The following is a 26,775-nucleotide window of genomic DNA, read 5'->3' as shown; positions in this document are numbered from 1 at the left end:
CGGTGATGTGCAGAGCTGATCGTCACTGACAGTGGAATTGCCACTTTACAATACCATATAAATCTTTTCCAGGTTTACCTCTGTTAACTTTATAATCTTAAATTACTTATATGTAATGTATCAAATACAAGAAATAAGTAGTCTGTGACACATTCTTCAATATTAATAGTTCTTATGTTTCCTAATTAATATAATTGAAAGTGTTAAAGCAATATTCTGCATCGGATTTTATACACTGTCATTTGTGTTTTTTTAGGGTGGAGTTGGTGAGACTGGACCTAAAGGTGAGCAGGTGAGTGATGTGCGCTATATATGTTGTATTGTTACATAATCATGTGTTAATGTACAGAAAATATTATATAACTGTCTTAACTGTATTCTGTTTAATTCAGGGTAGTTCTGGAGAAGAAGGATTTGGCGGAGAAAAGGGTGAACATGTAAGAGATTGGTACTTATTATTCATACTGTGGGAACATTATTATACATGAAACTGCACATTGCAAGGAGGGACTATGATCACATGACCATTTATCATAACACACACATATGCAAATATATATATATATATAAATCTATCTATATATATACATATATATATATATATATATATACATACACACACAATAGAATATCTCTTTTGTTATATATAAAACATTTTTACTTTTTTCTCTACAGACATGTACCACTATTATTACTATTATTTCTTGTTAATCTGACCTCAAACTAGAAGTTGAAGAATATTCTGTATATGTATGTATGTATGTATGTGTGTGTATATGTATGTATGTATGTATGTATGTATATATATATATATATATATATATATATATATCCATACAGCAGCATCCGGCACTCCCATAAAAAATCATAATGCTAAGGGGCCAGAATAAGAATGTGTACAAGTCCAGCAATAAACGGCACTCTGAGACAGCACGAGTTCAAAAGCAGTGTATTCCCCTTCAACGTTTCGGAGTCCAAAACTCCGTCATCAGAACAAGATAGCCCTGCTATCTTGTCCTGACGACGGAGCTTTGGGCTCCGAAACGTTGACAGGGAATACACTGCTTTTGAACTTGTGCTGTCTCAGAGTGCCGTTTATTGCTGGACTTGTGTGTGTATGTATGTATACATATATATATATATATATATATATATATATATTAATGGGAAAGCCCTCACTCACTGACTGATAAACTCATCACTAATTCTCTTACTTCTCGATATGTTAGGAAGCTGAAATTCACATAGGTGTTCTTCAGGTGGGAAATAGGGAAACTACGTAATTAGAATTTTAATAAACCTCCCCTAAGGGGATGAAAAGGGGGTTGACATAATGACGATCATCACTGATTCGTGGCTTGCGTTGCGTGAATGATAACTACGAAAATGGTCCTGTCACTTTTTATTGTATCTGCTATGGGAGCTCCTTGGGTAACGCCAAAAACCATGGATTAATAATTATTTAAATTAAGATGTCTGAAATTTACATCTCTATAGATTTACCAAATTTTTAACACTCGTATATATTTACAACCGTGAAAATCAGAAACTCTCATGTGAAGAACTGGTAGAACAACTAGTGTGAATATATATATATATATATATATATATATATATATCTCTGTATAGCAAATTTTTAACCCCAGGTGACCCATTTGTTTAATCTCTGGTACATGTTATGGGGTGAGGCTCTTCATCGAGGGAACACATATTTCAATTCTCTGACAGGCTCACTGTCCTAAATTAGTCTCATTGGTTTAATGGGAAGCTGGCTTGTACAGTGTATCGGATATTATAAGGTGACATTTACAAGAGGTTCCACAAATATTCTCTCTCTCCCATTCTCTGAGATGGTGATGCTAGAGAAAATGCATAATCATCCTCTGATGATATTAGTGTTTTGTAATTACTTTCCCTATAAGGGTGCATCAAATCTCATAGTTTGTGTGCTGTGTGAATAGATCTGTGTTCAATTAGCCCACTGATGTGGGTGGAAAATTGAACTGATGCAGCAGCTCAGAGCCCATGCTGAGAATATAGGGCCTAGGGGTGTGGTATAGAAGGTTTACAATGTCTATATCAACAGTTATTAGGTCAACATGGACAAAAGGCCAATCTATGAAAGGTGGACACAGGAAAATGTTGACAGAGACAAAAGGTCAACACATGAAAAGGTCAACACAACATTTTATTTTTTTGTAGGGTTTAGTTTTCATCATCAGAGCACAAGGAACCCAAATTAGTGTACCGTGTCCCCTTGCATGGCTCGCTTTGCTCACCATGATGTGGGCAAGGTGCCTCTCTCCGCTACCACTGCGTCGGCACAGGTTACTATTCCCAATCATACTCCATGTTGATGGTAAAATCTGAAAAAGGTGTATTAAATGTAAAAAAAACTTAAAAAGTTGTTTCGACATGTGTCGCCCAAGTGTGTTGACCATTGCCATTTTGACAATTTGAACCTGTCGACCTTTTGTACCTCTTGACTTTTTCCAGCATTGACTTCTCAAAATGTTGACATGGGTAAATGGTCAACCTATATCAGTATCAACCTATTGCTTGTCGACCATATGGGGGTCGACCTATTGACTGTCAGCCTAGACATTGTCTGTCTATACATTGGAACCCAGGTCCTAGTTGTTTCCATAAGCACAGGCTGAGGCATTGCGTCACCCAGAATTGTCAGGCAGTTCAGATAATAATCTAATTAGTGCTTTGATCAGTACTGCTAGTCATTTGAAGTCCACATAAATAACGTGAGGCCAGTTTTTATAGAATAAATACATTACCTATCCATATTGCTGTGTATATGTACATGCCTTTTCTCTGCTTTATTCTCTGTGAAAATTATTTGTATGGTCTTTGTATTTCCCTTATTCAGCTTGGAAAAAAATATCCGCACTGAGGGGGGTATTCAATTAGCTCCGACAATTTCTAATTGAATTCCCCCCTTAAGCTCTAAGTTGTAATCACAATGATTTTTTGTGAACTAAATCTTCCACTTTTCCTGGTCTACTAGAGGTTTCATAATATCATTGCCTATGCAGTGTAAAGGACATTAAAAAAAATCAAAAAGCAACACTATTACATTGCATTGCAATAGATATTGCAGTAGTTTTACTGAGTTATAACATTTATTACTTCTACAACTGCCAGAATTTAGTTTCATATACAGTATAATATCTGCAATTACCCAACTTATTTTAATTTTCCACATTCGCACACACAACTATTACTTGATTAACTTCATTTAAAATGCTTGCAAAAGTAAGTAAATGTTACATATTGTTTTAATCATATTAACTTTTATTCAGGGAGATGTAGGAAATCAAGGACCAAAAGGATCTGTAAGTATAAATTATTTTGAATAATTCTAAAAATGATTACCTTATACAAAAGATAAAAGAAAATACATCAAATAATATCAGCTTGATGACAACATTTGACTTCGTGGATTTAACATGTTTGAAACTATTACTTGTTAAAGTATTTGAACATACTGTATTTTTAGAAAAAACTTCTGAAGTTATAATTATCATTGCCTGCATATAGTATTCTGGGCTCTCCATCTGTTTGTATAATAAATCATCTAACATTTTACACAATGCTGTAATTAGTGACCTAAATACATCTAAATATATTATTCACACACATCCTCCACATACTAAATACAGAAATGCAATATCTAGATATTATATTTAAATATGTGTAGTGTGTGCACTTAACAAACTTACTGTATTATATAGGCAAAGTGTATTTAAATGTAGGAAACCTTTCCGTGTGCATACTGGTGTAGGGATGGACGGAATCAGCTTGATGTGTAATTTGCATCTCTTAACTACTCACATGCCTGTATGCAAATATTGTGATAGCTTACCCCTAGGACTCCTTTTGCTTGGAAGGGATAGGCAAGTGTGGGTCGAGTACTGTAAGGGTGTGCTTATGTAATTGGGACTGAATTGTATTTGCTGCAGGTACTGTATGGCTGGTGCAATGCAGGGGCGTTGAGATGGGGGATTTCTAATTTCTTAGGTTTATTTAAGGTGCCTGTCAGTGGCCTGGGCCAAGTGTGCAGGGGAAAGCATCCCCCTCGGTTTGTAACACACCACCACTGTATAGTTGTTTTCATTAAGTGTTTAGGTGGGTGGGTGTGGTCACACCCACAAGATTTGTCCATACCTTCCCGTTACCCATCATCATCATCATCATCATCATCATCATCATAATTGCTCTCTACGGCCCTGGTGCAACAACACAGAGTAATATTCATAATCTGCAACATTATCTAGCTGTTTCTGATTGTCTGATTGCATATTGACCCCTCACACTGATAGTACTTAATTCATTAGTGTGACAATATGCACTGAGGATGTGGGGCCGGGTACCAGTTTGGGTGCCCACACTCACTTCGGTGCACACTGACGCTTTGTTGAGCACATACTGTAGTTTAGGCAACGAAAGTCCAACATGGCTTAGCTGTGATCTTCTTTGCCATGCCCATCCCCAAGCTTCTGGGCCAGATCTCTCAGCAGTTCTGAGAGTGACTGCTGTATTATATGAAGTTGCAACCGTCTATTTGCATTACTTAACATTTCCAAATTTCTCATTTGAACTTTGATCTGAAAACAATAGATACTATATAGCATGGATCTTCAACCTGCGGCCCTCCAGCTGCTGTGAAACTACACATCTCAGCATACCCTGCCTCAGTTTTAGCATACCTTAGTAGCAAAACGGTGGCAGGGCATGCTGGGATATGTAGTTTCACAGCAGCTGGAGGGCCACAGGTTAAAGACCCATGCTTTATAGGGTAAATGTGATTTTAGCATATACTAATATCATCAGCCAGATGATGTTCTCTTTTGTATGACACATATCAATTACCAGGCACGCATATATCCGTTTATACAGTATGTCATCTACTTTACATACACCTTATATGCCTCATGCCGCACTCATGCCCTCTTTTATGCCTAAGAGCCCACTCATGCCCCTTTATACCAACCCATAGCCCCCTCATGGCCTTTCAAATGCCTTACCTTACCTAGGTGCCTTTGCTGTCCCCTCCACCTGTGAGATAGATTGGTCCTGAGCCACCACTAATTGTAGCACAAAATATATGGCTCACATACTGTAAGTTCTTTGTGCCTGTAACAAGGGGATGCGGTCAAGGTCCCATCGGATGGAATCCCAGCGGTCGAAATACCAACACCGGGATCCCGACCGGCACAATCCCAACATATTCTCCCTCTGTGGGTGTCCACGACACCCATAGAGGGAGAATAAATTAGTGTGCCGAGCGTAGTGAGGCACCGTGCCCGCAGCGTGGCGAGCCCGCAAGGGGTTGCGTTGCGCTTGCCCCGCTGTCAGGATTGTGCCAGTCGGGATCCCGGTGTCGGTATTCCGACCGCCGGGATCCCGTCTGGCGGGATTTCGGACTGATCCCGTAACAAGTCATTATGGGGAGACCTTTATTATTTAAACCTATGTGAACAGCTAACCTGCATGGGTGGGTTATACCTACCTATCCTGTTCATGGCCAAAAATTAGGAGGCCATATATCATGCCACTGAAGAAGTGCACTAATCTATTTCTCTTTCATCCATCTGGGGGACGCTGCGCCATTACTTGTGGGTTAGAGGTGTGTGGTTGTGGAGTTTGGCACAGAACTATTAAAACCTGACTCCTCCCCCCTCTAACCCCTCCCATCTCCTTCCTGCCTAGCCAGTACCTCAGTTTTAGTTTTGTGCCTGTGGAGTACAGACACAGTTTTTCTTTCTCCTTAGATTTTTTTTTTTTTTTCTTTTTCCTTTCTTATTTTTCTATACCTAGTCCCTGTCTACAGGTGACAGGTATAAATGGAACAAGGATGCTGTCAGAAAGGGCCACCATACCTTGGTCACTGGGGCCTTTTTATTCACTAAAACGACAGATCAAAAAGGTACTGGACAGCCACAATCTGTCACTGACAGTATTGGGCTGTCCCTAACTGCTTTTATTATTATTTTATTATTATTATTATTATTATTTTATTTAATATTTATTTATTTGATTATTAATATTTCACCCCCCCCGACCCCCTCTCCCCCGGCGCAAGCCCGCCAGCGGGAGCTATGCCGGAGACCTGTATCCCTACACCCGCAGTAGTGTCTGAGGGGCTGTGGGGACGGACGGGGATCCCGGAGAAGCCGCCGCGTAAGTCGCTATACTTAGCAACGCGCGGCAGCCCGAACTTCCGGTTGATCGCGTAGTAACAGAGAGTGCAGGGACGGCTTCCCGCCCTGCTCTGCCCGCGCGCGCGTCACTTTGCCTGACGCCATCTTCCGGAGGGGACGCTGTGCAGTACAGGAGAGCCTCTCAGGGGGAGACTTTATTTACAAAACCGCAAGTATAGAGGGGCTATTCATAGGGGGAGATTACAATCAAGCTAATGAGCTAAGGCTGTTTATTACTTGGCAAAGAGAGCCAGCATACTGGGTTACAGTCCCAGAGATCTCTTCAAGCTATAAATTTCTTATTGAAAGGTCACTAGTCACAATTGTATGCTACTTTCTTTAGTACATTCAGAATAGAGAAAATGACTAGTAAACCGGACAAACCTTCAAAGGGAAAAACGGCCTCAGTGGTTTAATTTTCCTGCTCTCAGTGTGGCTCAAAGCTAGCAAAATGTAGTACTGACGCGGGTACCCTATGTACAGCATGTTCTGGTGCAATTTCAGATTTGCGTCAGTCTAGAGAGACTGAATCTGCTCGGACTCAGGTGGAGCCCTTGAGGGCCCAGAATATGGGCAGGAGTATCACTGATTTAACTCAGTCCTTTAAATAAGTTTGTAAATGCGGCCAGCAGTTCGACTGCTACTAAGCGATCGCAGCCGTTACCAGCTATAGCGTTTCCAGGTAAGGAGGCGGACACTCTGTCATCTCCTTTGGAGGAGGGGGAGGTAGATCCTGAATGGGATGAAGTTTCGGCTTGGGAAGTTAGATTGCTAATAGAAGCCATTCGTCAGACTCTTAATATTCAGGACGCGGCGGTGGAGGAGACTCCTTCCCCCTTCTTCAAACGACAGAAGAGACAGGTTACTGCCTTCCCTTCTTATTCTCACTTTGCAGATATTTTAAAAGAACCCTGGCTTAAGCCGGATTCTCGTTTTCAGGCGCCTAAAAAGTTAAAGTTTCTATATCCCTTTACGGAGGAAGATACAAAATTTTGGGAGACGGACCCAAAGGTAGACGCTCCTATTTCACATCTGGCAAAAGCTACGGTGATTCCGTCGGTACAGTCTGTGACCTTAAAAGACACTACCGATAGGAAGATAGAAGCATTACTAAAATCTATGTTTTCTTTATCAGGTGTTTCCCTCCGTCCAGTACTGGCGAGTGCCTGGGTACTTAAGGCCGTGGATGAATGGCTTGCACAGGTGGTATCGGGAATGCAGTCGGACGATCCGTCAGAAGCCATCCAATTAGCAGAGCAGATTTCGGAGGCCCTCACTTATGTGGGTGAGGCCTGGTTGGATTCAGTTGCGCTACAGTCTCGGGTTTCAGCCTTGACAGTATCCGCAAGACGCTCCTTGTGGCTTAGAGTTTGGAATGCTGATTCTGACTCAAAGCAAACCTTGACGGCAGTGCCTTTTGAAGGTGAGTTTCTTTTTGGATCAGAGTTAAAGAAGATTATTTCAGACACTACTGGAGGAAAGAGCCCTTTCCTTCCATCTACACCTCACAAACCAAAACCTACAAGGTTTCGGTCCTTTCGTACACAGGGCAGAGGTAGTTTCCAATCCTTTCGTGCTTCCTACAGATTTCCAAGACGGGGGTCTTTCAGAGGAAGAGGATCCCAGGCTATTCGCAGGCCGGCCAGTAAGCCTGCCGACAAACCTGAGCCATGACGCCTCAGGTCTCCTGGAGGGATCAAAGAAGGTTGGGGCCCGGTTACTTCAGTTCAAGGATGTGTGGCTCCTATCGAAACCGGATCGGTGGATAATGGGAGTCATATCCAGAGGATATATGTTGGATTTCGAAGAAACAGTCCCAACCCGACTATTTATAACACCTCTCCCAGACGATCCCTCCAGACGTCAAGCTCTCCTTCAGGCAATAACAACCCTCTTACAAAATGGAGTAATCATTCCGGTTCCCTCTCATCAGAGGGGTCGGGGTTTTTACTCAGGTCTTTTTCTCGTAGACAAGCCGGATGGTTCGTTTCGAACCATTCTGAATCTGAAGGCTCTCAACCCGTATCCCTCAACCCAAAAATTCAAGAACATAAAAGACGCTTACTTACATGTCCCGATTTGGGTAGGACATCAATCTCTACTGAGATTTGCAGTGGGCCCGGAGCACTTTCAGTTTCAGGCTCTTCCCTTTGGTCTCTCTACGGCTCCCTGGGTTTTTTACAAAGGTCATAGGTCATGTAGTCGCAGTTCTCCGTTGTCAAGGGGTCAACATCACTCCATATTTGGACGACCTGTTGGTCAAGGCACCATCAGCGGAGATTCTCACTCAGAACCTGCATCTCACGATGGAGACGCTACAATCGTTCGGGTGGATAATCAACTTTCCAAAGTCATCTCTACTTCCTTCTCAGACAATGATTTTTCTAGGACTTCTATTCGACACCAACAGCCAGAAGGTGTTTCTTCCGGCGGACAAGATTCAGGGACTACAGTCCAGAATCCGAACCCTGTTACACTTACCAGTAGTGTCGGTCCTCAGATGTATGCAGGTGTTGGGCAAGATGGTATCCTCTTTCGAGGCAGTTCCATATGCCAGATTTCATGCCCGACCTCTCCAGACTCAGATTCTCAACTGTTGGACTCGGACGGAACCGCGTCTCGAATTACAGTTGATCCGCTTGTCGGTAAAGACTCGTCAGTCTCTTCAATGGTGGCTTCACAGTCGGAATTTGAAAAAGGGTACACCTTTCACTATCTGGTCTTGGATCATGGTCACCATGGATGCAAACCTCAGTGGTTGGGGGGCAGTGTTCCAGACTCCTCACTTCCAGGGACGCTGGAGCAATCAGGAGTCAAAATTGCAAATCAACATTCTGGAACTAAGGGCGATTCGGTATGCACTCCTTCACATTCAAACCATGGTACAGGGTCAACCAGTTCGTGTGCAGTCCGACAATGCCACCGCAGTGGCTTACATCAACAAACAGGGAGGAACTCGCAGCTGGTCCGCAATGAGAGAAGTCGCTCAGATCCTCGCGTGGGCGGAACGTTGGGTTCCGGTGATCTCCGCGATCCACATTCCAGGAGGGAAGCAGACTTTTTGAGTCATCACACGATTCATCTGGGAGAATGGGAACTTCATCAGGAGGTGTTCCTCTCTCTAGTGGACCGATGGGGAATGCCAGACATAGACCTGATGGCGTCCCGCCTCAACGCAGAACTTCCTCACTACGGCGCAAGGACTCAGGATCCACAGGCATTCCTGATCGATGCTCTAACTGCTCCATGGCAGTTTCAACTGGGATATGTGTTTCCGCCAATTCCACTGATCCCGCGTCTACTTCAACGCATTCGGTGACAGGGTCTCGCAGTGATTCTAGTGGCTCCAGATTGGCCGCGTCGACAGTGGTACACTCTACTGCGCAAGTATGGTCGTCAGACTCCTTTCGCCTACCTCTGCGACCAGATCTTCTTATTCAAGGACCTTGTCGCCACCCAGATTTACATAGGATGGCTTTGACGGCTTGGCTCTTGAATCCAAGATTTTGAAGGCAAAAGGTCTTTCTCGATCGGTTGTTCAGATGATGATTCGAGCAAGGAAACCGGTGACCTCTGGCATTTACCATAGGATATGGCGTATTTACATTGCAGGGTGCGAAAAACGGAGACTAACTCCGCATTTGTTTAGGCTACCTCGCCTACTCTCTTTCCTTCAGGAGGGTCTCGACAAGGGCCTAAAGCTTTCTTCACTAAAAGGTCAGGTTTCAGCTTTATCGGTTCTTTTTCAGAAGAAACTAGCAAATATTCCAGAGGTTCAAACATTCCTGCAGGGAGTACTTCGGATTCAACCACCTTTTGTCCCTCCGGTTCCTCCCTGGGATTTAAACTTGGTCCTTACGACTCTTCAGACCTCTCCATTTGAACCCTTAGAATCGGTTGAACTCCGTTATCTGACACAGAAAGTTGTTTTTCTGTTGGCTATTGCCTCAGCTAGACGAGTATCTGAGTTGGCGGCTCTTTCTTGCAGACCCCCCTTGTTAGTGTTTCATGAGAACCGGGTGGTTCTACGGACTAAGCCTTCTTTCCTTCCAAAGGTTGTTTCAAAATTCCATTTAAATCAGGACATTGTCCTTCCGGCCTTTACTCCGACATCTTCTCCTGGGGAGGACTCTCATTTAGCTCTCCTGGATGTGGTTCGAGCTTTACGTGTCTATTTGTCTCGCACCGAGTCATTCCGGCGTACGGATAACTTGCTGGTTTTGATTGATGCTCCGAAACGAGGTTGGCCGGCCTCCAAAAATACTGTGGCCCGTTGGATAACTTCGGCCGTAAGACAGGCTTACGTGTCTGCTAATGTTTCGGTTCCTGACTCAATTAGGGCTCATTCTACTAGAGCTGTTGGAGCCTCTTGGGGCTGTTCGCGGTGGTGCATCTGTTGAGCAACTGTGCAGGGCGGCAACCTGGTCGTCAATTCATACTTTCACACATACTTTCACCGTTTTCATACTTTTGGTTTGGAGACTGCCGCTGTTGGGCGTCGTATATTAAAGACGGCTATGCCGTCCCCGTCTCCCTCCTCTTATTAGCTTGCTTTGGGAAATCCCACAAGTAATGGCGCAGCGTCCCCCAGATGGATGAAAGAGAAAAGGTGATTTTTGTTACTTACCGTAAAATCTCTTTCTCTGATTCCATCTGGGGGACGCTGCGATCCCTCCCAGATGTTTGTCTGGTTTAACCAGTTAATTTTCTTTGATCTATCTCCTTTGGCTTGGCTAAACGTTAACTGAGGTACTGGCTAGGCAGGAAGGAGATGGGAGGGGTTAGAGGGGGGAGGAGTCAGGTTTTAATAGTTCTGTGCCAAACTCCACAACCACACACCTCTAACCCACAAGTAATGGCGCAGCGTCCCCCAGATGGAATCAGAGAAAGAGATTTTACGGTAAGTAACAAAAATCACCTTTTTCCTGTGCAGCCCTGTGAATGTGTGAGGTGAAGAAGAGGTGAAGTTGAGGTAAAGAAGAGGTTAAATCAAGGTGATATAATATCACCTGGAATTGAACTGCCCCCTAAGAAAACACACTAACAAAAGAGAAAGCAAAGAAGTGATTGGCAGGGAGTGGGGCTATATCTTACACATATTGATAGACCCTTTCTCCAATGCCATAATGTCTCTCTCGCATTCTTTAAAATATGGAGCACTGAAAAGTTATCGTATGGTCCTGGGCAGATGGATTTTTCAATATAACCATCACTTCTATATTTGGAGTAAATGGGGAGCAGACTTTTTCTGGATGTTAGCTATAATGACATAGAAAAGTATGCAGTAATGGTCATTGAGGGAATAACTACTAAGCAATGTGAATTGTAAAATGGAACAATATAAAATAGAATGTACTAATGGAAGTATAAATAGTGAATAAAATGCTAACCCTTATCTATCCTGGGCTCATGCTGCCTCCTGCCAGTCTCAGAGCCCCCACAGAGTGCACATAGAGCATCAGTTTCTGTACATGCTGTGTGCGTTCTCCTGTCCCCTTTCCAGTCACTGCCAGCCATCAAAAGCTCCACCCCCATGCCCAACCCAATGCCTGCTGTTACACGCAGCATATGCTGTCAGAAGCTATGCCCTGCAACCACCCATCACCTACTGTCAGAGCAAATTGTATCTAGAGCATTTCAATGTGCATGCTGCACATTGGGTGGGTGGTAGGTGCACTGATTGTAGTGTCACAGTGCTACTCCCATGAGATTTATGGATGCAGTCCATTTGGTATAAAAAAAACTCCTCTACACAGATCTTCAAATTTCTGGACTGTTCGGTGGAATACCAGACACGTTGCAGCCAAATTTTCACCCCTGAAATCTTATTTAAATAGCCATTTGTGATTTTGCATGTGCGTGCATAGTTTTAGTAAAAGGAATGCCCTGACTTGCTTAGCTCTTCTCATTAAATGCACTCCTGCAGATACCGCCATCTTGACCTACAAATCCATGGATTCCTCTATATAAACTTTCATACAAAAATAATTGCTTGACATAATAAAATGGCATTGTTTTGCACTTTTTATAAATGACCCTTAATGTAAATCTACATAATTGTAACCTACTTTATTATACTTAGACTGGAAATCCTGGTGGGCCTGGTAATCGTGGTCCAGAAGGAGGTCGTGGGCAACCAGGTGTAGAGGGTCCTCAAGGTTCAGCTGGTCCCCGTGGTATGCAAGGTGAACAAGGTGCCCCTGGCTTGCCAGGAAGCCAGGGTCCTGCAGTAAGTCATTAATTATTACATATGTGTTTCTGTAGTTTACTGCATTTATTAACTGTCTAAAATAACTCAGATCCATTATCTTTATTGCCTACATCTATGTATTTAATTACATATTTTTTTCTAACTTACACATCTGTTACTCCTCACTATATCTTTAATTATATACTTATTTTACATGTAAGATCTACAGTAGCTCTTGTATTTTGTTACATACTTATGGTATCTCTGTTACCTGCATCTGTGTTTTTAATTACATACCTATATTACTTCTGCTACTTAGCTCTATGCATTTCGTTACATACATATTTTACCTCTATTACCTACCTTTATGTATTTAATTATATATTTATCTATTACCTACCGTTAGAAATGTAGTTAAATGTATGTTACCTCTGCTATCTACCGCTACGTGTTTAATAACATACTTATTTTACCTCTGAAAATAATGTATTTTTTAACATATTTGTTAATCTGTGTTATCCACCGTTATGTATTTAATCACATGCTTAATATTACCTCTATTATCTATATCTATGTATTTAATTGCCAACCTATGTTACATTTTGCTATACATCAGCTGTAGTTACCTACTTCTACTGACTACTTCTGTATATCTAACTTCTCTTACCTACCTATATCTATATAATTACTGGCTTCTATCACCTCTATTACCCACTGCTGTGTATATAATTACCTACTTGTTTTATCTGACTCTTTTTATATAATTATACCTAGTACTTTACAATTTGTTTCATTGCTCAGGGGAGAGAACCAACAGATCAGCACATTAAACAAGTATGCATGAGAGTTTTGCAAGGTATGTTAAATCTCATTTTTCTTTTCATGTTCATCAGTATGCATAATAGTTTAGGTTGATACATAATATGTAAATTGGAGAAAAGTGTGTTAGTCTGCTCTCTATGTCACTATAAATAAAATAAGATAAATGCAAATATTTTCATACCTAGAACAGTATAAGTTATTTTAAAATATTTGACTTCTATAGTGCTATGTACTTAAGAAATGTCTCTGCTGAAGAAGTCAGCACTTAACATTTATTTAACCCACAGCATAAGCACAAATGCTTTCATGGGCAAATATTCCTTGTACAATAGTAGACCCTCCAACAGGTACAAAATGCCTTGCTCCTGGACTTCCCTCTATCATCTGTGTTGAGCAAATTAATTCATAAGAAAGGTGTTTCAATACAGGTGATGACAATCAGAAATTAAAATTAAAATACATGTTGAATGCGATGGGCATTTTGCCTCTTTTCAACCTCAATTACTATGTTACTAAGTCCAGGAGCAGAGTATTTTGTACCTGATGGAAAGGGTAATGTTGAAGGGTCTGCAACAGGACACAAACCAATTTATTTTATTAGTTTTTTCTTTGAATTAACTTGGTGAAGAGAACAACTACTGTGTACCAGAGAGGTAAATGTACAGTTATTAACCACTGTTCAGTATTTATTCCACTGCAGCTGTTAGAGAGTAAAGGTGAATCTCCATTACAGACAGATGAAGCTCCTACCACATGTTTAGGACAGTGTATGAATGGAATCTCATAAAGTCAAAAACTAATTCTACATCCTTTCAGTTACTGTGACATCAATGACCATGCCTCTTATTAGAGAGCGACCTCCCTCTTAAGACAAGCTACCGTGGAAGAGCGGAAGAGAGCATGGTGGATATATCTGCTGAAGTTTAAACCCTTCAGCTATTTATGTGTATAGCTATAAATTTTTTCTAATTATGCCGTTGCTTGTTCTTTAAGTCAAAGTCAGCTGAATGACATGAGGCTATAAGTCACCCATATGCTTTATTAATTTTAACATTACTCAGACCATAATAATAAATAAAGACATGGACAACTGTATAGATTGGAAAAAATTGAGGTCACAGCCAAATTTATTAAATCAAATTAAAATTGTAAATATTAATCATGATGGCGAAAGAAGTGGTGCAACCTCGGCCACAGCCCTTATATGAAGTTTGAATTACTAAAAGAGGGCAGAGTTTCCGCCCCTTGCGCCATCCATCTCGGGTAGAACCAAGCACAATGCTGGTTCCTCCCTAAGATGGTGAACTGGTCCTCCCCTAGGGTAGTGACCGACTCGCATTCTCAAAGGGGAAATGCTAGCCAAGCTCTGCTGTGCTAAATTGAGCCACCGAGGAGCACTGTTTTCCGCCCGCTGCGCCTTGCATTGCTGGAATAATTCAAAATATCTTATTCCAACATAAAAAACAAACTCTTGAGAAATTGAAACCTTAATGTTGGGTGGGTGGGATCCCAAAATGGCAAGAGGAAGATGAAATCCTCTGCCAGCATAATATAACCTAAACAAAACCCACCTACACATAATCGCCTAACGGGCAAACTCTCTGATTGACGGCTCAAATAACCAATAGACCTATACCAACAAAAAAACCTATTCTAACCAGTTTTATCTAAGATAAAAATCAGGGTGCTTACATTCTCTCAAACCTATGCATGCTTTTTTAGTCTTTTTAGGTGATTAAGCTCTATGGGGGATATCCAATTAGCCCTGTTTTTTTACCGGGGCTAATTGTCCCACCATGGGCTATCTAATTAGCCCTGATAAGCCGGCGTGTGCAGCGGCTTATCAGGGATTTTGTTTCACCTGCCTCCGGCAGGCGAAGCAGAATCCCCAGAAACAGCCCCATTTTTGTTAGAAAACAGGGCTGTTTCACATGAAAACACACAGGTTTCACTGAACCTGTGTGTTTTCGGGAGAAAGGTTTTTTTTTTCTACAGGCGATCTATCTGGATAGCCTGAAAAAAAAAATAATCTGTGAAACAACGGAAAAAATTCCGAAAAAAATCCGGACGTTTTTCGGACCCGGTGTTTTAATGGGCATAATTGGATATCCCCCTATGAGTGAAACACGGGTCATCTGATCCTTCCCATTGGGCAGGACACTTTCTCACTTCTCCAGGCACACAAGTGAGGCACGTACCTAGGCAAGATGGCTGACAGCAGAAGTCTTATGTGCAATCTTTGGGTGCCAATTATACTATTTTCTGCCACATGCAAATACAATACCTGTATGATTTTTATTGTGCAGTTGGCTGACTACTGAATATTATTTCATGTTAGCACTTATATGGCAATTAACCTCTCATATGGAGAAAGTGATATGCATTTGTAAGTAATCTAAATAAACTGCACAAGATACATGTTAATATCCAATGTCTTCCAGATTATAAAGAATGACTGTGAATCTTACTGTCTGCAATTACAACACAGTATCCTCAGATTCATTAACTGCCGAGCTGCATTTCTGTTACATTGTTAAAAATAGCTGTTTGTATTTGTTACATTAAACCTTATGGATACAATTTATTCCCCACAGCCGCTGAGCTGTATTTATGTTGCGTTTTTCTACATATGGATTTGGGGATTATCTGCCCTTCTCTGATAATGCTGCAGATTATTATTTGAATCTATTTGGTTGTAGAGAGCAACAGATTAGCTGCAGACAATTAGACGACTAATAATATTGACCTTTACCTGTACATATATTTATACCAGTGTTATACATTTCTTGACATATATTAATTAACAGTTCAATTTTACTAATTAATCTCTCTGGCTATCCACATATGTATTAGTAGAAGCTACTGGATGGTTTTGCTCAGCCAGAACTATTTTTTACACAATTTACAGTGTTTAGATTTTTAAAGGTCACAATTATCCTATCACTGCATATGTGTCTGTCCAATATTTTAAGGGTAATGAATAAAATGTCAGTTTTACATATTGTAATTATATCATTAACGTCTTTGGGCCAGATTCAATTTGCTGTGGTTAATTACCCTGTGTTCAGCCGGCAGGCGGCACTTAACATGGATTTTTGTTCGAGCCTGAGGGAGGCTCACACATAAATCCATGTTAAATGCCCCGATAGCGGGTGTCACAAACGTGTTAACCCATAGCTTCAGGAACTTATCCTGGATTCTGTGGGTTAAAGCGCATTAGAGGGTAATGTCCCATGTGAGGAAAATGGTCTGTAATTGAATAGCCACTGGCATTAAAGCTTGAACATAACCAACCTTTTTCTACACATATTACATCTGCCCCACCTGCAGTGCAATATGGTTTTGCCCATTAGTGTGCTTTTTTGGTTTGCTAACAAACCCGAATAGCCCCCATGGTTCTTTAATGATTGGTTTTGATAAAAAAAATTAAATGATTTAAAAAAATGGTCAAGTTCTATACTTCTGATTTTAGTCAATAGAAAAATATTGTTTTCTGTGACTTACAGTTCTTTATAATCCTGTTGTTACAGAACAGTTAGCAAATTTGGCAGCCAGTCTACGAAGACCAGAATCTGGTGCAGTTGGCCTACCTGGACGACCTGGTCCACCAGGATCCGCAGGATCTCCGGGAGATAATGGCGTACCTGGACATGTTGGTCCAAGAGGACTTCCTGGGCTCAAAGGTCCTAATGGGCAACTTGGTCTTAAAGGTCCAAAAGGTATGAAATGTTGTTTTATTTACAATGGACAATGCTTCAACCCGATACGTCACACATTTACGTCAGTAGGCCACTTAGAAAAAATATGTATAACCAAAGTTTCACATTCTATGCCTAAACTTTGTTTTATTTAGTTTAAACCCATTGCCACATAAAGACATGTTTTTGGGCTGAAATTATATGTATGTCAGTATTCATCTCATGCAATATAATTTATTTAATATTGTGTAAATCAATAGTTTTCAAATCTATCCTCATTAACAGTACATGTCTTTTTGGACATTCTCAGGGGAACCCAAGTGAACTCATTTAGAATGATAATGACCTTTGTCACCCTGGAAACCCCATTAACTTAAAAAAAAATTGGACATCCCTTCTAACAATTTCCTCCTAACTGATTGAATAATAATGATTTGCAAATCATATTTCTTTTTCCACCGCACCCTGGGAAAAACAACCTCTTGCTGTCAATTAGCTATGTTCAAAATAACTTTAGGCAGTTTATTTCTGTCAGAATATAAAAGAAAAATTAATGATGTACATATCTTTTTATTATTAGTTGGGAGATATGAATAAAACATTGTGTGGAATTCTATTAACAGTTATCTGGTTGTGCAGGTGGTTTCAATTTTCAAGCGTAATGTTCAAGAGCAATGAAACAAAACTAAAATCCCTACATTTTTTGAACAAAATAAATATGTGGCACATGGCAATTTAAAATGTAAAAAAATCTGCATAAGGCACATTATTTGGTTTTCACAAATTTTAAATATACAGTGTAACTTTCACTGGCATATGCATGAGAAGGTAATACTCATTATTTTTTTATTTTTTTTGCCTTACCTTAAAGATATAATTAATTAAAAGTTCTAGATGGTACCCCTGTCGTAAAATAATAATAATTAGGGTACTGTCATGCAAGGTTCTCTTAATTATTTAAACAGAAAGTGTAGGGTTGATTTCAACATAATGGCATGGATCACACCACTTCTGTCAGTGGCTATTACTATGCACTGGCTAAACATATCTAGCAGTGTGTCATTATATATTAGGTTTCCATGGTTATTTAACAAAATTAATACATGTTGAAAATAATCTGCAATCTGAAAACACTGATGTGTAAAACACTCAACTTTTCTATATTGCACTATTGTCATTATTTTTGGAAAGTATTCTGAAAGTGACGGTTATCTCAAGTACTTACACTTTATTTGAACTATCCCTCCCAGAATCCTCTGCCAGATTTATGTTACGTTGTTACATTCACTGTAGTTGAGCAGCTGCTGTGCAGTGTGTTGGTATCTTTGCTCTTTGATGAAACAAACTTTCAGTAAGGTGATTATATCCATAAAATTTGTCATAACAAACATTTTAGTACATGGTCCCAGAGATGTACAGATATATACGGACTGTCAGAGTCAGGTTATATCAACTTTAAAACATCTCTATAAAAGCTTTATGACACCCAACTATAAAGGCTTTTGAAACTGTAATATATCAGCAGTAGCTTAATTTATGAACGTAAAGGTGCACATATATCAGCCGTGCTACACAGTAACATAAGCGTTATGGTGTCATTATGCGGACAGCATCAGGCATTAAACATAAGCTTGAAAGGGCTGATCTTTTTGCTATGTGAGACTTCTACAAAATAGCTTAAAAGTGTCAATACATCATGGCAATCACATTTTAATTTATCAGATGGTGAGAAACACTTGGAGTGAGCATTTGTTGTCAGACTATTTACAGAGCTGAAGGATGATGAAGATCAGGATATATTTCCTTTTCACCATGATTCTTAATTTGTATTTTAACCTTTGCTATATTTATTGTGTGAAAGGAGAACCTAATTTTTCATGTTTATGTTCCACCACTGCTTTCATGACTGCTTTGCATAATTGCATAAATGGCATATGATTCATAATTCCAGGTCTCTGGGGAAAACTACACTGGCAAATGCAAGCTATTGTGTGGGAAATAAAGAATGCTATTAATAGCACAAAACAAAGTAACAATAATTTTTTGCTATGTGGGTAAAGTATACAGGCAGATTTATTCAACAGGTGTAATTGGTGACATTTTATTGGATGTATTTAGGAGATTCTGGTGAAAGAGGAGAAAGAGGATTACCAGGAAGAGGTGCAAAGGGAATGCAAGGAATACCAGGTCTTACAGGTATGAACACTTTGTACTTATATATTTGTGTAAAGTTCTTGAATAATATTAGAATTTTGGAAGATTTAAGGCAAGCCATGGACCCGTGCATGACATAAAAAACCTTTGATTAGATTTTCTTGCCTAGGTATCTAAAACAGAATTATAGTGATGGATAATAACACTTATGGGGTGGGATGTAACAATGGGGAGGCAATCACGAGACCGGCTTTCGGGATCCCGGTGGGCACAACGCCCGACAGGAAATGCAGCCACCGGAAAACTGGCACCGGCGAGCCACCATGCCAGCAAGGGGCTTTCTAGCGCTCGCCCCGCTGCGGCATACTGGCAGCCGGGATGCCGCTGTCGGTATCTTGACAGCAGGCGTCCCGGTCACTGGTAAATAGTATGTATTCCATAGCAATATATAGCTTGTGATCAAAAATCCCAAAATGCCATTTCGGACAGCTTTACATACTTCGACGAAGACATTCGCTTGACAGACAAAAATAATTTGTTACAGGCCAAAGATCCAAAGTAGGTATGCTACCCTGGTTCAACAACTCAATACTGCTCCCTGGTGGACAAGCTTTTAAAGCTTCAGAAAGTGCAACATTAGGGTAGCCAAGTTTTCATAGTTATTTATTTTGTTTCACATTAATTTTTGCTTGTCCACAAATGATAAAGAACTCTTTCCTTGGTCTTGCACTATTAATAGCTTATAAAATACAGACTTATTGAATGCTGAAGTATACAGATTGATGGAGTATATTTTTCATGACACAAAATAAATTGTACTGTTTGTTATCTGTGCTGCAACTTTTTTAGGCTGTCCAAATGGGTGGTCTTCGGGATGCCGGCGGCCGGGCTCCGGCCGACCACCATACCGGCGCCGGAATCCCGACTGCCGGCATACCAACATCTTTTTCCTTCTTGAGGGTCCACGACCCCCCTGGAGGGAGAATAGATAGCGTGGTTCGCTAGGGGGCTCATTTGCGCTCACCCAGCTGTCGGTATGCCGGCGGTCGGGATTCCAGCGCCGGTAGGCTGGTCGCCGGGACCCCGACCGCCGGCAAACCATACTACACCCATCCAAATATGCCAAGACCTGGATTTCACGAAGGTCCAGAAAACAACATTATTATCTCATCCAGGAGATTTAGACAAATTATTTTGTCATTTTAAACTGGCCCCAAATTGCTGCATGCGTAGATGCAAAATGACTGTAAATTCTCAATCAACACTTCATTGACTTCGATCAGATGACTCAATAGTGACTGGTGTTCTATCCAGCCCACTGATCGTTGCGCTCTGGTATTGTGTGTGTGGTCCAATTTTATGATAAGTCCTTAGTTTTAGGGAATTTACAGTATTTGGTAAACAATGGGCTCTGATAATCTTTTTGGAAAAGGAATAATGTTAAAAAAAAACCAAAAAACATATAGCATCTCCTAGCTGAACTCCAAGACTACACTCAGTAGCGGGTCTTGCCACGGGCAAACAGGAATTTTGCCTGGGGCGCCGTTGCCCCGAGGGCGCCGCCGCCATCCCGAAGGCACCACTGCCATCCCGAGGGTGCCGCCACCGTGGCAAGATCCGCTACTGGTGCCGATGCCGTGCGGTGCGCAATGATGTCATCCCACATTGTGGGAGAGGCCATAGATGCTAAAGGTCATAATTGACCTCTAGTGTCTATGCGGTGCTATGGGAGAGACGTCATCATGTCTCCCCTATACATCCGAGGAGCCGGAGATGGAGGGCAGCAGCGGTCAGGAAGCAGGAGCAGGGATGGTGAATATTTATTTATTTTTGTAAGCTACACAGCTACAGGGGGCACAGTACTGGGGGCACAACTACTGAGGGCACAGCTACACAGGGGGCACAACTACTGAGGGAACAGGTACACAGGGGGCACAGTACTGGGGGCACAACTACTGAGGGCACAGCTACAGGGGACATAGTATTGGGGGTACAGCTACAGGGGGCACAGTACTGGTGGCACAACTACTGACGGCACAGTACTGGGGGGTACAACTACTGAGGGCACAGTACTGGGGGCACAACTACTGAGGGCACAGCTACAGGGGGCATAACTGACCACGCCCCTTTCCCATGAAGCCATGCCCCTATTTTTTGATGTGCGCCTATGGCGTGCACTAACCCTGTTATCCTTATGGGGGGGGTGGCGGGCGCCAAAGAATCTTTTGCCCTGGGCGCCACAAGGCCTGGAACCAGCCCTGACTACACTCTTACAGGCTGATAGGTTGCTAAAACACTAATACAATGTCTGATCAGCTACCATTGATACAGTGTGGAGATGGACTACTTGTGCTTTTTTATGCTAAAAATGTATTTAAAACATATGAAGTTTTCATAGCAGGCTGTTAAAACTCATCATATACGAGTCCTTGTAATTATTTTGGATTTTAGCTTGCAAGACCCTCTAATATATGTAATAATGGTAAGATTAGTTGGATTTTGTACTTTAGACATAATATAAATGCTGGTAAAATTCGGGACATGCAGAGTGAGAGGGAGATCACTGCAGGATATTAAATTATAATGTCACTCGGCACAGAAAATAATTCATAGGTATTTTTTTTAGCACATTTATTCAAAGATGTTCTGTACTTACTGAAAAAGAAGCTTGTTCTTACTTAAACCTTTATATTTTCTTTCACAGGTGAACCAGGCAAACCAAGCTATGGCCGAGAAGGCCGTGATGGGGAGAGAGGCCCACCTGGCCCTGGTGGGCAGCCTGGTATTCCTGGATCACCAGGCTCCGCCGGTCCTGCAGGATGGTGTGATCCTTCTTCTTGCAGCCTCCAGGCCATTGCTGCACCCCAGTCTGCTAAAGATTCAAACATGAAAGGGCCTTGAACTTCTAATATCATGTTACTGTCTGCACAACCAACATCGCAGAATGAAAGGAAGGGGAGAGATGATAGACAAGACTCTATTTTCTTCTAAACAGCAGACACTAACATACTGTGACATTCATACAGTAACTACCGAATTTGGAAAGAATGATGGTGCTTAGAAAAAACAAAGAAATCCATGAAGATCTCCTCCATAAGCAGCTTTGAAAAAATGTTTAAAAAACAATTACTCTAATAAATATTTTTAACTTGCAGTTTCCCACTACACAGATAAAGTCCACGGACAAAGAAATACCTTGCCTTGATTAAAGCCTCAAGTTTTAATCGCAACTATAGTAATTGTGTATAAACTCACTGTATACTTAAAGGTATAGAAAAAAGACATATAGCATACAATTCAAAAAGTACAAAATAAACAACACTCAACTGCAAGTCAATTAACAAGTGTGAAATATACAAACTGATGTAAGATCCAACAGCAAAGTCCCAGCCCAAATAATAACCAACACACTCTTCTGGTCTATTACCAGTCCTTTGTGTGTTTTGCATTGGTTCTCTGTATGTTCATATGTATAAACTGGAGGGAAATGGTTCCTGTAAAAATGTGGTACACTGAGTACACAACATGTGCTGTAAATCTATGTAAATGTGCTATGGGTTAATCTGACCACCAGTATGTCTTTGTCTTGAAGATGCATTCTAATTAAAGTTAAAATTTTTTTCTTTAGCTTACATCATCGCTAAGCATTGTGGGTATGAAACATGTATTACCTAGCACCGTCTATGTGTGACATCCACTCTGCAATGTGATGAAAGCAATAACAGATTTTAATATCCAGAAATAAAATTGTTTTATAACTGAGAATATTTATTTTCATGTGGCATCCCTGGTTGTATGAGAAAGAAAAAGAAGAAATAAATTCTGTTTCGTAACCCTGTGCATTTTTTCAATGTATGCTTGAATGAAGTTTAATGAAGAAACTGAACTGGACCCCTGAGGAGACATCTGCCTTTCAGTTTCAAACGTTTATTCTGTAAATGAGATAAATTCAAAGTTTAGCTGTATGCTTAATTTATAATATGTTATATAGAAACTACAGGGGGTTATATATCAAAGTAATGGCATTAACTTTAATTAACGTTAGGAGACCCATTATAAACATATGGTAGATTGCTTTGTGTCAGTCTACTTTCTTATTCTCTATTAGCTCTGGGTGACTTGCGGGTGGTTACAAAGATCAATAGTGGATGTCAAAAATAATAGAACTTTGCAAAATGTTGATTAAATTCTCTTGTTATAAAGTGTCTGTCTGATGTAGAATAGTGATATGGCCAAACTGTGTGCCACATTATGAATTTAATTAATAGCACTCTATAGCTGCCTTTTATTCCCATAAAATTGCTTAATTTTGAAATTGTTGTTTAATCATGCATTCATTAAGCTATTCTTTACAGGACTTCAATGGTAAGTGCCACTGAGACAATCAGTAATAATGTACCTAAAATAAGGTCTATACTTTAACAGCAAAAGGAAGCCACATTTGTTATTATGGTTAGATAGTATACTGCTATTTGATACAATGGGGCTGATGCTGCACCAGTATGTACGTCCACTTTATGTCAGGCATGTTTAGCTTCCAAAATACACATTTGCTATTGAGTTTCATTATAACTTTACAAATGCTCTGTCATACATGTGTGCACCTGCCGTTGGGTGCCTGTAATGATGCAGCTTTAACAGGTGTATGTGCAGCTCTGCCTTTGCTTACAATTACATACTCTTACTTTGTGCAATTCTACATATGCCTGAGGTCTCTTTTCTGGGCATGTGCACAATAGTTTTAAATATTTTACGCTATGAAATAGGTGTAAGTTAAACTTCTCATCAGTCCCGGAATGTCCTGATTGGCCTGGTTCTGATGTGGCAGTAAAACAGAAAAGAGCAGGTAACTGCACCTTGGCAAAACCATATTGTACTGGAGGCAGGGCCGAGTTAAAATGTGCAGAGAGATTTTAATGTGAGTGGGCTGTGTACAATTCAGGTCTACATTGCTGTGTAACAATAAAGCTGCCCAGTACTCAAAAGTTAGCAAATGGGCAAAACCATGTTGCACTGCAGGTGGGGCAGATATAACGTGCAGAAAGAGTTAGATTTCAGTTTGTACACATCCCACCCAAATCTAAATTGCATTGTAGAAATTAAACAGCCAGTATTTACCCTGCACAGAAACAATATAACCCAACCAGATCAAAATCTCTCTGCACATGTTACATCTGCCTCACCTGCAGTGCAACATGGTTTTGGCCAATTGATAACTTTTTTGGTTTGCTAACAAACCCGACTAACCCCTTACATACGAAAGCAGCCAGAATTTTCCCTGCATGCAGAAAATAAATGCATTTGCATGCCTTGTAGTCCAACATGGTTTGTTCCAGATACAAAGTTACTTGCACTTTTTTGCCCCAACACAGAATCAGGCCCATTGTCCTGTATAGTACTTTAAACTGTGTAACGGGGGGCCTAACAGTTCTAGTGACCCATGTAACTCATCCTCCAAAAATGTAATGATGGACATCAGTGAGTTGGAACTTGTTATACAATAAATAACAATAAATCAAATAGCTAAATTCGTCCAAAACAATCAAATGACAGTATGAGAATGATGTTTTCCAGTAATTACATACAAATATACAGAGCTGCAAACATGTTAGCGTTAATATAGGACATGACAAAACTCATTAATATAGCAACTATTAAAGATGGGCATTGATTTTAACAAAGAAAATATGTCTGTAACAATTAAGACCACTAAAACAATTGTCATAATTGCGAGGGTACCTCTCATGAGAGGCATTCTTCTACTGTATTCATGTGAAATTATTTCTTGGTTATAAACAACACTCCCTCTAAGAAATCCGCATAGCCGGATGGCTATGGCACAAAATACTGTCATTTGTCACATTGTAGAACACACCAAGGCCCCAGCTGGGAACCAATGCCTGGTTCATGCATCAATTATCTGAGTCATTTGTGATATACTGTAATTGGCCTTTGAGTGATATAATTTGAAACAGATTTGACTTTGCTAATTTATTGGTTCAAAAATGTATCAAGATTTATTCTAGTTCCTACATAGGGCATCTCCTCTGAGGAAGGGTGCCATTGCATTGTAGAAAAGAGACATACCAGAACTGTGGAGAACACATTGCTTTTGAAATCTGTCTTAGTTGGTGAAAGGGGGCAAACTAGATGAGCCAAGTGGTTCTTGCCCGCTGTCAAATTCTGTGTGTGTAACATCACTATAATGATGATGGTGTTCTGTACTGTTTTATTTTACTGTGGCTACCTTAATATTTCCTTGGAACTCTTGATTATACAGATATGATTTTGTTTTTTTCTAGTGTCTACATTTTTGTAAGATCCAAACACTGTTGGCAATAATGTTGATTCTAAATAACCAACACTGATAATTGTAATCTATTTAGTAAGGAAATAAATCTCATCATCAAGATTGATTAAATTACGCAGCTATTTAGATTTGAATCAGTGATTAAAGTTATTGAATAGATTAACAAAATATCCAAATTCAAACTAAGCCACCCACCTTATTATCATTTATTAATAGCCATAACATTTAAAACATAGTTTACAAAAGTGACATTTTATATATTCTAAGTATTGTAGCTTTATTAAATAAGCCCTAAACCCTAGATTAAAAGTTACAAATCTATATCTGTGTTTAAAGGTAAATGAAAGGTGATTAGGTTTAACAGCAGAGATCTTGGTATATATTTAGCATTATTGGGAGAGTAATAAAATCTCCTGTAGTAATGCTCAGTAACAACATGCATTCTGTTACACCTGAGAAACAAGGGAGTACATTTACCCAGCCAACTCTCCTCCTAACCCACTTGTCTATGCTTACTGTCTACCCCTTTTGTGTCATCCAGGTTTGTTAGCCCTTCACCTTTTAGATTGTAAGCTCGCAAGAGCAGGGACTTCTTTCCTCATGAGCCTTTCCTTTTATTACTAATACCCATTTTACACCGCCAGCATATAACACGGGTTATTGCACATGAACGTGCATAACCTGTGTTGCTGGTTGGTGTAAAAAGGCTGAGTTGGAATAATCCGTGATCATGTGATTATGTGATCTCCAAGCGCCGCCCATACTGCATCATCAGCGACGTCACCAACCCGGCAATAAGCCTGGTTGGCAGATGCGGTGAGAAAGGAGCCTGATGCTGGTCACAGCCGGAGGGTAGCACCCGTGACAGGCTCCCGGCTGCGACCTGCGAAATTTGGTCTAAAAGAGGTATTACACTCTTATACTTCATACTCCCTTTGATGGCACCTAAACCCTGGTTTTCCATACTTGTCCTATATTGTCTTGGACTGTAAGTGCTGTTTTCTAGTTTGCTCACTTGATTATGTACTGTGTAATGGGTGCTGCAGATCCCTTGTAGTGCCATAGAAATAAAGGATGATAATATTATTATTATTAACAACAACAACAACAACAACTAAAGGTTGATTTAAATCAATTTCAAATCGATCTAAATCAATGTTGTGTTTCAGAGGCTAGATTGCACATTTGCTAACATTTTCAAGATTGGCTTACTCACTTTCACATTTAAACTAACAGATGATTTTTGATACTGACTTTTAAATGCCATTGCCATTTTATAGGTAGCCAGTGAAGGGATTAGAGAATGAGTGTTATGCGGCTGGAATGGGGCTAGTTGGTTAATAGCTTGGTAGCTGCATTTTGTACCTTTTGCAACCGTTGCAATTC

The 26,775-nt window shown here is 40.5% G+C and overlaps 1 protein-coding gene across 1 annotated transcript in view; it reads left to right on the top strand.

The window, feature by feature from the left end:
- The window catches only part of COL9A1 (collagen type IX alpha 1 chain), a 176,234-nt gene extending 153,322 nt beyond the window's left edge, over positions 1 to 22,912 (top strand). The window contains exons 31-38 of the mRNA XM_063916767.1: positions 257 to 292; positions 393 to 437; positions 3,315 to 3,347; positions 12,298 to 12,444; positions 13,207 to 13,261; positions 16,758 to 16,946; positions 19,044 to 19,121; positions 21,784 to 22,912. Coding sequence (XP_063772837.1) covers positions 257 to 292; positions 393 to 437; positions 3,315 to 3,347; positions 12,298 to 12,444; positions 13,207 to 13,261; positions 16,758 to 16,946; positions 19,044 to 19,121; positions 21,784 to 21,980 — 780 coding nt within the window. The 3' untranslated portion in view covers positions 21,981 to 22,912. The remainder of the gene's footprint in view (positions 1 to 256; positions 293 to 392; positions 438 to 3,314; positions 3,348 to 12,297; positions 12,445 to 13,206; positions 13,262 to 16,757; positions 16,947 to 19,043; positions 19,122 to 21,783) is intronic.
- Positions 22,913 to 26,775: the final 3,863 nt, after the last annotated feature.

This window comes from Pseudophryne corroboree, chromosome 4, assembly GCF_028390025.1.
Source record: "Pseudophryne corroboree isolate aPseCor3 chromosome 4, aPseCor3.hap2, whole genome shotgun sequence".
Classification (NCBI taxonomy): domain Eukaryota; kingdom Metazoa; phylum Chordata; class Amphibia; order Anura; family Myobatrachidae; genus Pseudophryne; species Pseudophryne corroboree.
This window is presented reverse-complemented; position numbering and strand designations above follow the sequence as displayed.